Source organism: Phacochoerus africanus, chromosome 3 (genome assembly GCF_016906955.1).
Source record: "Phacochoerus africanus isolate WHEZ1 chromosome 3, ROS_Pafr_v1, whole genome shotgun sequence".
Classification (NCBI taxonomy): Eukaryota; Metazoa; Chordata; class Mammalia; order Artiodactyla; family Suidae; genus Phacochoerus; species Phacochoerus africanus.
In genome coordinates, this window is record NC_062546.1 from 120,091,079 (window position 1) to 120,107,409 (window position 16,331).

The 16,331-nt window shown below is 40.7% G+C and overlaps 1 protein-coding gene across 5 annotated transcripts in view; it reads right to left on the reverse strand.

Moving 5' to 3' along the window:
* RBPMS (RNA binding protein, mRNA processing factor) overlaps nucleotides 1–16,331 on the reverse strand; it is a 185,795-nt gene that overhangs the window by 94,482 nt on the left and 74,982 nt on the right. For all 5 annotated transcript variants that reach the window (XM_047772544.1, XM_047772549.1, XM_047772546.1 and 2 more), the window contains exons 2-4: nucleotides 14,945–15,022; nucleotides 11,562–11,600; nucleotides 10,005–10,067 (exon numbers count right to left, since the gene is read on the reverse strand). In XM_047772544.1, coding sequence (XP_047628500.1) covers nucleotides 10,005–10,067; nucleotides 11,562–11,600; nucleotides 14,945–15,022 — 180 coding nt within the window. The remainder of the gene's footprint in view (nucleotides 1–10,004; nucleotides 10,068–11,561; nucleotides 11,601–14,944; nucleotides 15,023–16,331) is intronic.

Consider the following 16,331-nt stretch of genomic DNA (forward strand, 5'->3'; position numbering starts at 1 on the left):
TGACAGGCAAATAAAGAACAAAACAGATTTAAATAATTCAAAATATGAGAGAACCATTGGTTACCAGTTAACGGTAAGAATTTTCTACCCAACTGAATTTTATGGAGTAATTTGGATTTTAAAATTTTAAAACCTTAATCTTTAAAACTAACTTGCCACAATGGCTAGAAAAAAAAATTTACATTTTTTTTAAATTAATTTTTTTGGCATACAAATATATTACCTCTTAATCGGTCTGTTTTATTTGTTTATGCTATTTTAGGCCCGCACCCACAACATATGGAATTTCCCAGGCTAGGGTTCGAATCAGAGTTACAACTGCTGGCCTACACCACAGCCATAGCAACACCAGATCCAAGCTGCATCTGCAACCTACACCATAGCTCACAGCAATGCAGATCCTTAACCCACTGAGTGAGGCCAAGGCTTGAACACACGTCCTCATGGATCCTAGTCAAGTTCGTTAACCTCTGAGCCACGAAGGGAACTCCAAATTTATATTCTTTTAGGTAATGTCAATGTTACTCTGGGTACCATTTAATTTTTCAAATTGTTAATTTTTTTTTTTTTTGCCACACCCACAGTACATGGAAGTTCCTGAGCCAGAGACTGAACCTGCACTGCAGTGTGGCCTGCGCTACAGCTGCAGCAACGCCATATCCTTAAACCACTGTGCCACACAGGAACTTCAAATTGTTTTGTATTGAAACGTCTCATTACATTTTTAGAGGAGAAATTCTAGTCTTAAAAATTACTTTAGGGGTTTTCTATCAAAATTAGCCTTTTTAGACATATTATTTTTAAGATTCTAGATGAATTGTGTTATTTCTATTCCTCCTATTCCCATATTTATAATACATTAGATGTATTTTTCATATTCTGCAAGTATTTATTTCCTCTCCTTATTATGTACAAAAAACCCTTGACTCTGTAATTCTCTCTTTTTAACATTTCCACGTAATAATTATTAAAGTCTACTGAAACATCAAGAAAACTTTCCATTTAATTATAAATAAAGAAATATTGTATTTAAGTACAAGGAAATAAGAGTAGAATAATTGACAAACGCCCCATCAGAATACCCTACTCCACATTAAGGGTGTTTAGTCCTACCCTACTCCTTAAGTCTTTAAAATGCTCTAGTGCATTTTTCTTTTTTTAATTTTTTGTTCTTTTCATGGCCGTACCTGCGGCATATGGAAGTTCTCTGGCTACAGGTCAAAATGTAGCTGCAGCTGCCAGCCTAATGCCACAGCCACAGGAATGCTAGATCTGAGCTGCATCTTCAACCTACAGTGCAGCTCACAGCAATGCCAGATCATTAACCCTCTGAGGGAGGCCAGGGGTCAAACCTGCATCCTCAGAGATAGCAACAGGTTCTTAACCCACTTGAGCCAAGTCAAAATGGAACTCAACCGGGAACTCAAAATGTTCTAATGTATTCTACTTACAGAGGAGGACAAAGGGCGTCAGCTCTGAGGACCAAAGTTCCTATCTGAATAGATAATCAGAAACATTAAGCCAACATGGAAGGGAGATCTAAAGTCCCTCGTCATTACGACGCATTTGATCATTCATTAGAAAGTCGAGGAGTGATTTTACAACAAAGAGAGTGAGTTAGGCATCAGATACTTGGTTCTAAAACTACCTTGGTTTCGGACCAAATAACTCATTCCTTGCACTACAGGCTCCATGAACACTAACTATATTTTCTACTTTCATTTACAATAGGGGCCAACAGATTCCTGGCATTTCTGAAATACCTGAAGAGCCCTGGAGAAAGGGCAAGGTCAATATAAGATAGCGTTTTTAAAAGAGGGTCGAGATAAGTTTAAACAAGCAGATCCTCAGAAAAGGCCACAAAGCAAAGTCTGAGGGCGGTTTCACACAGCCATGTAGTATGTGGTGAACTGTTTTACCTGGGGAAAAGCTGGGCAAACTCAAGATTTCCACACTTACTTGTCACTGGAATACACGTAAGCTTCTGGGCGAGAACCTGTAGTTCTTCTCGCCTATTTCCTTGGGAAAGGATGATGCGAATAACATTCCCAGCTACTTTTCCTTCTTCAAACTTCCTTAGGATTTCTTTTTCTGGCATTTTGTCTCCTATTTTCCTCTGTGAATGCTTCATAGATTTAAATAACCTACTTTCCTTCTGGCAAAGACTCTGATTGTGAATTTAGCAAATTCCTCACATTCATCTTCATTTGTTCTTTCAGAACAATCCCCCTTTTTTTTTTTGGTCTCTTTAGGGCTGCACTCATAGCACATGGAGGTTCCCAGGCTAGGGGTCGAATCGGAGCTGTAGCCGCTGGCCTACACCACAGCCACAGCAACACAGGATCCTTAACCCACTGCGTGGCCAGGGATTGAACCTGGGTCCTCATGGATACTAGGAACATTCGTTTCCACTGAGCCACGAAAGGAACACCCCAGAACAACTTTTATGTGCTGCACCATCCTAGGGAGGTTTTAGAACAATCCCAAATTGTAACACAGAGAGGAGCACAGCCCCCCTCCCCCAACCCAAAGGGTCTATTTCCTTTGCCAGGGGTGTCAGGGGGAGAGGGGAGTAGGATTAAGCTGTGTGTCAAGCCTCAAAATGCACCCAATTGTTGAAAAAAGAGTCCAAGAACCCTGCGTTATGGCGGCTCTAGACTGGCACAGGCATACTCCCCAACCCAATGACGTCAAATGGCTGCTTTGAAATAGCAAGTCAAGAGTAAGCAGTTATAAACAGATTTAACAGATAAACACTAGATCAGCCTCATGATCTCATCTGGCAGGCGTGCATATTTCCCATCCAAAAGTCCCAGCTGGGATCACGCTAATTGGGCCTCTTCTACTACTTTGAGCAATAGGCTAAAGAAATGTAGGGAGAAAAATTCAAAACTGATAAGAAACATATTGACATGGTGCCTGGTGAGCAAGGAGCTGAGACAGGCCATCTGGAGGCCTGTGTATGTGAAAAGCTTTGTTTAGTGGAAATAATTCACCAAACTCACAAGCTGCACAAATATTAAGATCAAAAGTCCTAACTTGCACCAAACTGTCAGGAAAACCTGTGATACAGGAAACAGAGACCATTGTCCAGAGTTCTGCATCTGTGTGGCCAGTACCTGCCTCAAGAGCCCTGGAATCCCTCTGGACTCAAGAGTTTGTAGCAGCACATTATGGCTACAGCTTTTGACAGAGAAAGTATGTTCACAGCATGGCTTCATGTTTAGAACAATTGCAACTGTTTTTGCTTAATTTCCCTTTAACACTTTTGGAAACGAAAAATATCCGTATTTCACAGGTGAGAAACCTGGTATAGGAATAATGAATTAGATACAAGTGTTTAAAAACTCTGTGGTTGGAGAGCTTAAGATATTCAACAAAACAGAAATTATGTGCAAGAATCATTGTGATATAAAGAACTACAGTGTTTATTTTCAATGCTGGGAATTTATGGAGCTGGAGAAAGTAAAATTTTTCTTGAGTGCTTTTTTTTTTCCAACATGTGACACTATCAATACCTTTTCAACATGCTTTCTTACAAATTAAAGATTTTTCTAAAAATTCTTTTCACCACAAACCTTTGTTGAATAAGTTTCTTCAATACCTAAGAAATAACTTTATACTATATATCCTCAATTCCTCTTCATTTTCTTTCTTTCTTTCTTTCTTTTGCTTTTTAGGGCTGCTCCCTTGGCACATGGAGGTTCCCAGGTTAGGGGTCTAATCGGAGCTGTAGCCGCCAGCCTACGCCAGAGCCACAGCAACGCAGGATCCGAGCCGAGTCTTCGACCTACACCACAGCTCACGGCAACACTAGATCCTTAACCCACTGAGGAAGGCCAGGGATCTAACCCACAACCTCATGGTTCCTAGTTGGATTCGTTAACCACTGAGCCACAATGGGAACTCTCTCCCTCTCCTTCTTTTATTAATAGGTAAACTAAGGGTAACAGTTCCATTTACTTAGAGCTGCCATCACAGAAATGTTACTAATATTCATTAAAAGAAACACTATTTTATATCATGTGGGATACAAAAAGAAACCAAATCTACTATTGAAATTAGTCAAAGGAGTTCCCATCAGTGGCTCAGCAGTTAACAAACCCAACTAGTATCCCTGAGGATGCAGGTTCGATCCCTGGCTTTTCTCAGTGGGTTAAGGTTCAGGTGTTGCTGTGAGCTGTGGTGTAGGCTAGAAACTTCCATATGCCACAGGCGCAGCCCTAAAAATAAATAAATAAATAACAGAAATTTGTCAAAAAGTATTTATCAAGGAACCAATTACCACTCCACACTCAGTAGGAAGGCTATAATTAAAAAACAAAACAAAACAGAAAATAACAATTATTAGGGAGAACAAGAAAAACTGGAACCCCCATACATTGCTGGTGGCAATGTAAAATGGTAATGCCAATATGGAAAAGGTTGGATGTTCCTCAGAAAGTTAAAAACATAAATACACCACCTGCAGATATATGAAAAACAGAAAATTGAAAAACAGGGACTCGATCATATTTGCGCACCAGTGTTCACTGAAGCAGTATCCTCAATGGCCAAAATGTGGAAACAACCCTGGTGTCTATCAACAGGTGAAGAGAAGAACAAAAGGTGGTGTATCTATACCATGGAAAGTTATTCAGCCCTACAAAGGAACGATGTTCTGCTACAATAAGGATAAATCATAAAAATTTTATGCTAAGTGAAAGCCAGACACAAAAGGACAAATTGTTTCAATATCTAAAACAGGCAAATTAAATAATAGAGATAGAAAATTAGACTTTACCAGGGCTAGAGGAAAGGAGAAATAGGGAGGTTTGCTTAATAGTTAACAAAGTTTTTATCTGTAATGATGAAAAAATATAAACAGATAATGAATACGTAAGAGTGATGGTTGTATAACATGGTGAATGTACAAATGCAACTTAAGTGCACACTTAACAAAAATCATTGAAATGTCAAATTGTTATATATATTTTTTCCAGAAGTTTACAAAATAATGTAACATAGCAAAAACTATTGAATTGTATACCTTAAATGAGTGAATTGTATAGTATGGGAGTTATATCTCAATAAAGCTAGGTTTTTTTTGTTTTTTTTTTTTTTTGGTCTTTTTAGCTATTTCTTGGGCCACTCCCGCGGCATATGGAGGTTCCCAGGCTGGGGTCGAATTGGAGCTGTAGCCACCGGCCTACGCCAGAGCCACAGCAACACGGGATCCAAGCCGTGTCTGCAACCTACACCACAGCTCACGGCAACGCCGGATCGTTAACCCACTGAGCAAGGGCAGGGACCAAACCCGCAACCTCATGGTTCCTAGTCGGATTCGTTAACCACTGCGCCACAACGAGAACTCCATCAATAAAGCTTATTTTAAAAAGAACCCAGTGGTGGGTGTGTGTGTGTGTGCAATGATAATTAGAACTCAGAACAGTGAGTCTAGATTAAAGCAAATTATTGTGCTTGCCTAAACAATGTTTAGTTGTGAAGGCAATTTGTAGTAACGTACACAGTTTGATTGCGATCAGACTTCTCTAGTTCCAATACATTTGTAATAAAGCCTATGAGAAAACCTTGGCCAATAAGGAGTTTTTATTGGGGAGTAGGAAGATCTATCAGAATGGCACATATACTCAACAGAACACACCAACCTTTTTAAGTAGTTTTGATGAACAAATCTCAAACACCAGCCTAAGACAATGCCTGTTAAAGAACTGTACATAAGCAGGGACCCCAACAGACTTGTGGATCTTAAAATTAACTACAGATCATTCTTATTTATGAAAACATGATTTTTAGCTACACAACCATGGCAATCTTGGGGTTTTCACAGTTGGCAGGAATAGCCAGCGATGGCTTATTCCCACCTCTGCTCACGGCCCTGTTTCTTCTTAAAATTTCCACAAATCAAATTTTCACTCAACCAGACTATAACTCTCGATATCATGTATCTGATATACATTCCAACATTATAAACAAATCCTAAAAATACCTTGCCAATAATAGTTTGGGTTATCAGCTCCCCCCTCCATTAGCATGGAAAATGGAAAAAACTGCTGGGACAAATTATAAATGTGTGGAGGGTAAAGGATAGGTTAAATATTTTGCTGTCAGGTTAAAGAATAGATGGGGATTTCTATAATCATGTGGAGTAATGGTACCACAGATAGCCTGAAGGGAAGTCTGAGTTTGGGATTTTTTTAGAGCTTAATTTGAGAGATTGTGCTATAAGACCAAAATATACTATATTTACTTTAGAAGATTTGACTAGCTCCCTGATACAAATTCAGTGTTACCACTTAATTTTATGGAAAAACACGCTTAAATTGAATTCTAAAACTGACTAAAGCATAATCCAGAAATGGAAGAAAATTAACGGATTTTAAAAATCATTTTAAAAGTCATTTTGGGAAAAGTTATTAACACTAATTAACTGAACCAGACAGTGATCAAGACAGAGAAACAAAAGAGTAGCTCTAAACACAGACAAGTGTTTCATAACACTGTGAACCATTCTATGTAGAAGGACTTACTGGATTGAGGCTTAAGTTTCTCAATAGTGGAACAAAACAAAACATTACAACATGAGACATTTCCCCCAAAGGAATGTGAGGAGAAGTTTTTATAAGAAGCTTGGATGAAGGACCTAAGGAGAAACTTTTGTAATAGCTATGAACATCATATGTTTTAAATTCAACAATTAGAAGAGATGATCCTGGAGTTCCCGCTGTGGCACAGTAGGTTAGGAATCCGACTGCAGGGGCTCGGGTCACTGCAGAGATGCGGGTTTGACCCCTGGCCAGGGAACTTTCATATGCCACGGGTGCAGCTACAAAAAGACAAGATCCTGAAAAGAGCATAATGTGTTGGGTCACAGAGAAGATGCATCAACTTCATGATTAAGTATGTTATCCTGAACGGGTCCATTTTCTCTGCAGAGATAAGAAATGCTGCTCCGTGGTCATGAACCAAACTTTGTGGCCATTTGTCTTGGACAACGTGATTTAAATAGTCCATCATCGCCACCAGAAAGATGCAGCAACATTCCACGGACCAAGCCAGCAGCAAGATGCTGTATAAAGTAGGCAGGACAGTGACACAGTAGGCTTCCTTCTAGGTGGCCTCTAAGCCTACACTTACTGGCTGAGCCATCCAGCCTCTCTGGTCTCAGTTCTCTAAACAACAGGACAGTTTGTAAGGTACAAAAACTTCTAATACTTTGGGGGTGGGATGGGCGGTGCACAACCATGACATGTGAAAGTTCCCCAGGCCAGGGATCAAACCCACATCACAGTATCGACCCAAGCCATTGCACTGACAATGCTGGATCCTTAACCCACTGTACCACAGGGGAACTCCCATAATACTCTCACATAAAAATTTAAAATATCGAGAAAGAAATCAAGTAGGAGCTTAATAAATGCTCTGTATCAACAAGAAAACCTCTGAGGAGAAGGAAGCTTATGTTTAATACTCCACAGGTAAATATTAAGAGTTACTTTTCTTCGATCTACAGAGTAGAACAGAAATAGACCTGTTTTACTTGGTGTTCTTCCCACGTTATTAATACATAAGCAACAAACACTGAACCTAAAACCTGACCTCTGGACAAGAGAGCAACAATGATCTGAGGCCGGCTGGCATGGGGCTGGGCGTAAACACCTTCATGACAATGTCACAGCATGGTTCAATGTGTGTTGTCTGTGATGAAACAACCCTCGGCACTAAGAAAAAATCAAATGATGTTTGCTATACTCTGCTTAGTAAGGCTGGGAAACACCACTATGACCATTTAAACATCTAAAAAGTAAACTTTAAAAAGAAAAAAAAAAAAAACAACCCAGCCTATAAGGGAATGCCTTCATCAGATAAGAGAGGTCATTATAAAAGCCTATTGTTTCTCAGATTGTGGGTGACATGTTTCTACACAGAGCAGTGACAAAGTCAGGCAATGGAAGGCCATTCTGTGAACAAGCTTCAACTGCTGTCATTTCCTTTACAACAATGGAAAGGACCTGGTGAAAACTTCACCAAACAACTTCAAAGGACCCAGGATATTTCTGCATTTTAGAAAGATGCCTACCTGTGAGAATGAAAGAAAACACTGTCTAAATGGAAATCAATTTTAAGTTTAAAATATGGTTACATTGAGAAGATTCTATTGTATCTATATAATGCAAAAATCATAAAACCATTTTCATATCAAAATATTCAGTTATACACTGCTTCAGTGTGTATCACTGATGTAAATAATTGGTTTACATTTTGTTCTGTGGGAGAGGAATGAATTAAGCAGTTATTCACACCAGAAGGTCACTTATCCAAATCCAAAACAATTCTAAGCTCTTTGGAGCTCCTGGGGTCCTAAAATGTACCCATATGTTTCCAAAAACCCAACAAGGAAGCAAACCATTCTTCTGAGTGTATACGGTTTTTTTTTCCCCAATTTATAAAAACTTTTCAAGATTGTGTCAAAATGACACCATCATGGCAAGAGAACAGACCCTCCTGGAGGCCCTCTCCCTTGGGCCCTGAGTCACCAGGGCAGGATAGCCCCTATAGCCTGCCTCGGTGAGGGGTGCCTTAGCCCCCAGGTACTGGCAAGACACCTGCAGGTTCCACAGCAACAAGTTCACAGAGGCCAACACTCAGAACACAACCAGCCAAATAGCCTCTTGCCTTTCAAGAAGCATCTTCAACACTTTCCACAGCTTTCATCAAACCCCATTCACAGCTGCTTAGGCCAACTACCTGGAGAAGGATAGAACCAGATTTTTCACGAAGATTCCTCATTAAGGATCAGGCCTCTCAGCATTCAGAACAAAATTCTGCTTCCTGACACCTTTTCTTGGCTTGGCTCCCCTTAAGACGTTTTGTTTTTTTAACATACTAAAGGGGAAAAATACTCCAATAAGGCTGGTAAAAGCCTTTAAAAATGGCAAACAAAATGCTTAGAAACCAAATACTGGTATCTCTACTCAATTCCAGCTGACTATCGTTTATTCTATCACAACACAGAATATCTTTTAAGAAAGCAGTACAACCAAGTTTTTATTTATTTTTTTCTTTTTTCGGGCTGCACCTGTGGCATATGGAAGTTCCCAGCCTAGGGGAACTGCAGCTACTGGCTTACTCCAGAGCTATGGCAATGCCAGATTCAAGCCACATCTATAACATATGCCACAGCTTGCCACAATGTTGGATCCTTAACCCACTGAGCGAGGCCAGGAATTGAACCCGCATCCTCTCAGAGACAATGTCAGGTCCTTAACCCACTGAGTCACTATGGGAACTCCAGTATACACAACTTTTAATCAGAATAAAGACTACAACTTTTTTTTTCAGCCACATATTTTAAACAAAAACCTCCTGCATTAAGGAAAGCCAAGATTTTTTATCTATTTTTGGCTTTTAGCCATTGAGAGTATAATGATGGCCAAACTAAACTGTGCACCATCATGGGATGTGGCTGGGTTGAATTAAAGTGAGACCTGCATGGTTGGGTATTTTGAGTGTTTCAGGACAAGCTAGAGAAGAGGCAAGTGTTATTTATTTATTTATTTTTGGCTTTTTTGTCTTTGTAGGGCTTCACCAGCAGCATATGGAGGTTCCCAGGCTAGGGCTCGAATGGGAACTGTAGCCACCAGCCTATACCACAGCTATAGCAACTCGGGATCCTAGCCGTGTCTGCGACCTATACCACACCTCACAGCAATGCCGGATCCTTAACCCACTAAGCAAGGCCAGGGATTGAACCTGCATTCTCATGGATACTAGTAGGTTCATTAACTGCTGAGCCACGACAGGAACTCTGAGGCAAGTGTTATTTAATATTAGACATCTCACCAGTTTATGAGAAATCTCTTTAGAAGGCGAATTACCGAATCCCTCCTTGTGAGATCAAGCTATCACACAGTCTTTCTGTTTGACTTCCTGTCCAAAGAGGTTCTGTCCCTCCCCACCACCTCATAAGGAAACCCCCTATAATTAACATCATTAGTACTTACATTCAAAGCATTCTTGGCTGCTTCTGCTTCTGAGCGACTGTCAAAACTGACAAAACCTACGGGCTAAGGAAAGAAAAAGAAATAAGAAAAAAAATATCAGGGGATTTTCCTGGGTCAAAGGTGATATCAAACTGAAGAGCTAAGATAAAGAAACAACCACAGGCAATGGGCAGAAATAAGAAAGCCAGTCCAGAAGAATCATGACTCAGTGGCTTAGCCAAATTTCTAACATGAATCAAAGGGGTTGTGAGGGTGGTTCTTCAAGGGCACAGCTGGGAGATTAAGAGAATCATAAAAAAAATATCTAGAAGGGGTTGGAAGGTGAGCAGCAGTGAACAAGGGAATAGAGGAAAACTTGGGTGGAGAGGCTCTACTTTCCTAAATTGAATTCACTGTACCTCAGTTTCTTCATCTTTTAAAATGGAAAGAGAACCGAATCACCTTTTGGTACACTGTAAGTGCAAGGAATATAATGACACAATGATAAAAGCCCTGGATTCTGATCAAAATTATATAATGAACATTTTCATCTCAACTCCCAAGGGATGCCTTTTAAAATTCCTGTGTTTGATGAGTCATGTAAACCATACTCTTCCAACTAAAGAGAGGGGTTCTGGAAGTTCCCGCTGTGGCTCAGTGGTAAGGAACTGGACTAGTATACATGAAGACTCAGGTTCAATTCCCAGCTTTGCTCAGTGAGTTAAGGATCTGGAGTTGGCATGAGCTGTGGTGCAGGTCGCAGACGCGGCTCAGATCTGGTATTGCTGTGTCTGTGGCGAAGGCCGGCCAGCTGCAGCTCTGATTCGACCCCTAGCCTGGGAACTTCCATATGTTGCAGGTGTGGCCCTAAAAAGCAAAAATAAAATAAAACAAAATAAAATAAAAATAACTGATTCCTTTGGTCTCAGTATCTTTCAGTCCAGAAGGATGGTTACAACATAGCTTATTCATGAGGACAGAGAACACCGTACTAAGAGATGAAGAGTGATTAAGAGTGAGGACGCTAGCTGCTCAGCATTAAAAAAAAAAGAAAAAAAAGATAAAAAAGATATAGCTAGAAACTTAAAGACACTTGCAGAAACTATCAGGGTCACTGATTACTACACCTCCATCTGGCACCTTCTGTGCTCCGTCCTAGACCTGGGACCCTGCCTATGGTTATTATCAGAGAGAGCATCATTCTTCAGCATCAAATCCTACCAACTGTTTAACCTTATTTTTTTTTAAAGGAAAAATTGGCAATAAAAGTGAACATAGGTGATAATTCATCACTTCTTTTGAATATACAGATCAATGCCAATATAACTGTGTCGAATGCATTCTATTTGCCCTCCATGGTGACAGTCTCAGACACCCTAGCTAGAGACTATGGAGTTAGAAATCTTTTTCTTGTGCTAATTCATCACTGACCTCACCCTTTATTTTAGAGCAGCAATTAAAAAAAAAATCAAATCTTCATGGCAATAAAGAATGTTTGGCCCTAGCAATATTCCTGAAGAAAGTCAATCCTAACTCACAGTAGAAGTGATGATTTATGTGCACGTGTGAAATTCTTACCTGCTTGGATGTGAGCTTTATAAGAGAACCTTCGTAGCCCTGAAAAACAAAGAACCAAATTTAGAGCCCCCCAAAATAACAGGAAAATGCAGCAAATTGTAATAGCACTTTGCTCAAGTGAAAATGAGTCCTTTATAACTACTAAGCACTCTTCTCACAAATGCCTCTTAAGTGAGAAAACAAATTTTATACACACATGCATGATCAACACATATGCCTATGTTTTGCACACTCAGGCCTTAAAAAAAAAAAAAAAAAAATCAAGCCCTGACACTCATGCATTTTTTTTTTCCCCATGAAATTATGGTAGGAAAATGGTGTCTACGTTAACATAGAGTCTGTTTTATTTTTATAGAACTAGGAAAGTTAAGAAAATCAGCAGCACATAGGATGACTTGATCATATATTTGCCATAAAACAACAACAAAGACTAAGATGTCCTTGGTAGAACATCTCATGAAAATTTCAAAACTGCCAGGAAAGGTTCAATGTGCAGTGACGCTCAATTCTGTTGAGTCTTTTGCTTATTTATTGCAGCCATCACTTTTCACATGTTGGTACTGATACAAAAATTCCCGGTGGGGTTTTGATCCCCAGCTCATCCTCAAGGAAGATGGAAACACTTCCTTTACATTCCCTCCCTTTTACCCCTCCTGACTCTCTAGGACAAGGATAACAAAGTCTGTTTGTTTCTGGGAAGAATCAATGGCTGGTGGCTTGCAGTGATGGATGACACGTGCGGGGGTGGGGGGGTGACACTTGACGTAAGTGACCAACACACCTATCAGGACAGAGACAGATTTGCAGGAGAGGGTCAGCCTCCAGGGACTTTAATTAAAAGAGGGTTGTTAGGAATGTCCGAGGGTCCTGACTTTAGCGTTGGGGTTTCTGGGCAGGATGTTAGGATTGATTCATCCTCCTATTTTCCCAGGAAGAGAACTATGTTACCAATTAGCTACTGTAAACATTTTACCTCAAAGGCCTTGAGCTCTTCTGGCCAGAGAGGTCGTGATTCACAGCCCTGCCTCTTCCTTTTTCAAGGTGCTCTCAATCTCTGAAAAACCTGAAGGTTTAAACACCCCAAAGGCCTCGGAGGCAAAGGACAAATGGATATTTCAGTCAAGGAAAAGACCACTCCTGGGGATATATTGTCCCCTCAGGTCACCAGAAGAGAAGTTAGGACATAATAGTTCGGATCAGGGATGGCAGAATCAAATTGCTTGGGTTTGAATCCTGGCCCTGCCATTTATTATGTGTGTAAACTTGAGCCAAAATTTATGCAACTGCTCCAAGTTTCATTTTACTCATTTGAAAAAAAATGGGGCTAGCCCACTTTATAGGACTGTGAGGAGAAATAAGTGAGATAATTCATAAGGGGCTTGCTGGCTAAATCCTCTCTCTCTCTATACACAAAAACATCACTATTTTCTTCATTAAAAGGAACTAGCTAAAACGTTCTCATCCTACCAAAGGGACAGAAAGTAAAAATGGCAACCCTGCAGAAGATACTTGGCAAATTCTACAAAGCTGGCACTCTCCCCACAACCCCTGTTCTTTCTTCCTTCCTTCCTCCAGCTGACCTCATGTCTAACCTTCCTGTTTCCCACTGCAATGCCATCATTATTGCTGCATTAAAAGGACAGCTGTCAGAATGGAGTTACGTCCATTATTATATGGTGACTTTCTGGCATATAAGCTAGACTATTTTATGTTTGTTGGTTTTAACCAGCTGCCCCCTTAGCCTTCCTTCTTCCTCGACTGTCCAGCTGTTTTCAGCTGTCACAGCCTATTCCCTCTGCCTGGGAAGCTAGCTATTATCCCTTAACCTGTCTTTTTTTTTTTTTTTTAACCTTTTTCCTTTTTATGGCTACACCGGCAGCATATGGAAGTTCCCAGGCTAGGAGTCAAATGGGAGCTGCAGCTGCTGGCCTACAACACAGCCACAGTCATGCCAGATCCCAGTCGCATCTGTGACCTACACCACAGCTTGTGGCAACACTGGATCCTTAACACACTGAGCAAGGCCAAGGATCGAACCCACATCCTCATGGATACTGGCGGAGTTCTAAACCCGCTAAGTCACAATATGAACTTCTTTAAATTAAGGTATAGTTGATTTATAATGTTGTGCCCTCAATCCGTCACGCCTCTATGGCTAGGGTCCAGTTCAGTCAGGATGAGTCTTTAACCAGGAATCAAGTTGGGCCATCATGTAATCCTAAGTGTGGCCCTGGCCATGCACTGGTGCTGCCATGTCCTCAGCCGACATTCCCTTAATTTGGCATGACTTCCAGGTTCACCTCTTGGAGGCCAAGGCCTCCAGCCCCCAGTTTGCTCAGTCCCAGCTTTCTCCTTATCTTCCAAAGGCTAATCTTAATCCTCAGATCATGGTTATTTTACCTTTAATTTCCTATTAAGTTTTCAATCTGAGCAACATTAAGTATCTCTGAAGTAGTTTTATCTTGATAGTAACAATGGACAGGCGACTGCATTAAAGATTTCACTGAGCATCAGGAAAGAGCTCCCTCAATTCATACTAAGCAATTTTTTTTTTTTTTTTTTTTTTTGCACCTTTTCTAGGGCTGCTCCTGTGGCATATGGAGGTTCCCAGGCTAGGGGTCTCATTGAAGCTGTAGTCACCGGCCTACGCCAGAGCCACAGCAACTCAGGATCTGAGCCGTGTCTGGGACCTATACCACAGCTCATGGCAACGCCGGATTCTTAACCCACTGAGCGAGGCCAGGGATCGAACCCGCAACCTCATGGTTCCTAGTTGGATTTGTTAACCACTGCGCCAGGACGGGAACTCCCCAAAGCAATTCTTTAAATTTTTATTTTACTATGTTTGAAACTTAGAACATTTTGCTCATTGGAAGAATAATGGTGTTAGGCTCCTAGGCTAGTTCATAAAATCCTATTTCATCTACTGTCTCCAAAGAACAGCAACAACGGTAGTATTTCAACTAATAAGGAACCTCCTAGGGAGAGGGCTTGACTTACATTATTGCATTTGAAATATAAATACAAAGTAAGTCACTGATAATATTTTGGGTAATCTGTACTCTGAAGAACATCCTCAAATGGTACAGGATAAATGAGGACTCGGGCTGCTCCACGTAGAACAGAATCAGGTGCATGTCACGTCTGCAGGAGACTTCTCTAGATTAGCTGCTGCGAGGACAAAAGGCAGTTTCAATCTTCCTTCCCTCCATGAGAATATGGGTTACAACTGAGGTATTATATCTCCTTTACTCGCAAACCTTTTCAAGACATCACTTTACAGGGTGCTTTCTCAATCATTTCATATCTTTCTCCAAAACGCCCCAGGAAGCTTATAGATATACTTTTGGTCCCCTTTTAAATGTCCGAGATAGAAAAGTTACCTTAAACGGTCTGAAAAGCAGATACAGCTCCCGAGGTTTAATGTCCAGAGGGAGACCACTGACAAATAGGGTCCGGACCTGGAAAATACACATGAGACGTGATCAGGGGAGTGGACAGAGAATAGCTCACTTGAAATTCCCAAACCACTTTTCTTCAAATATCCCGTGACTCTTAATTCGTGCCATTCCATGACACAATGACTGCTCCAGTGTTAAGATGCCAATAAGCCAACGCTTGAGAGGTTCTGTGTGGGTTATCAGAGCGAATCACCTCTAGCTGATTCCAATTTATAAATGACTTCTCCTTTCCCAACTAGCCACAGCCTTGTTCTAAAAACGTGAGGGAAGAAAAGGTTCACAGTTAAAATATTAGCTTAAAGAGAAAAAGTCTTAAGGACGGTATACCTACCACTCCTCTGCTCTAATCAAATGAGCATAGAATGTGGTTCAGAGATAAAACTGAAACAGCTTTTGTTTTCTCTTGCCTGTCTTGCCATTGTTTCCCTCCTTGGTGTGGATAATTACAGTAATTTTGGTAAATATAAGAATTTCTTAAACAACTGAAATGCACCTAACTAGTAGCCAAATCTATACCTCTGCATCTGCTCAGTTCCAGAACACCAGGGCAGAGCTTGCCGAACTACACCTGTAAGACCTAGGGTGCAAAACCTGTACTCGATGTGCACTAAAACACAGAACACCAATGGCCTTTCCAGCTCGGAGGATCGAAGTCACTGTGTTGGCATCTGATTGGGAAATTCAAGGATAGGTAGGATTTTATCACATAAAGAAAAGCTGAGATGGGGGAGAGTCACAGGCAGAAAAAAGCCTTAACCAAGGAGAGACATGGCCCAGCGTATTCTGAGAAGGGTGAGGCCAAACTGAACAGGCAGGGAGGATCAAACCAAGGGCAGGACCGACTCATTGGCTCAGGAATATGGTCCTGATTCAATGGGAAAGGAGTAACCCCTGCATTATCACTACCACCACATTTTGTTTCCACTTATTTATTTTAGTGGGTCTTATGGGCCTTTAGCCAGTTTCCCTCCCCCACTGCTTGGAGCTACAACACTGTTGTTTTACGCGTCCTTTCCTTCAGATTTTCGGACATCGTCAATTAATTTGGATCTATATGGAATAAGCAACAATCTACTTCAAGATGATGAATATATCCAACAGCCACAAAAAAAGTAATCGCTGTGATTACTCTTAAGTCCTCCACATTTTGCAATACAGGAAGAGACCACTATTAATGAAAACACTTGGAATGGAATAAAATGAAAGATATTAAAGATATTGCCAATACTGAGATACACTCTTGATCTAATAAATGTACATGTGCACAGCAAAATGATCATCACTACAGCTAACACTGCCATCACGTCAC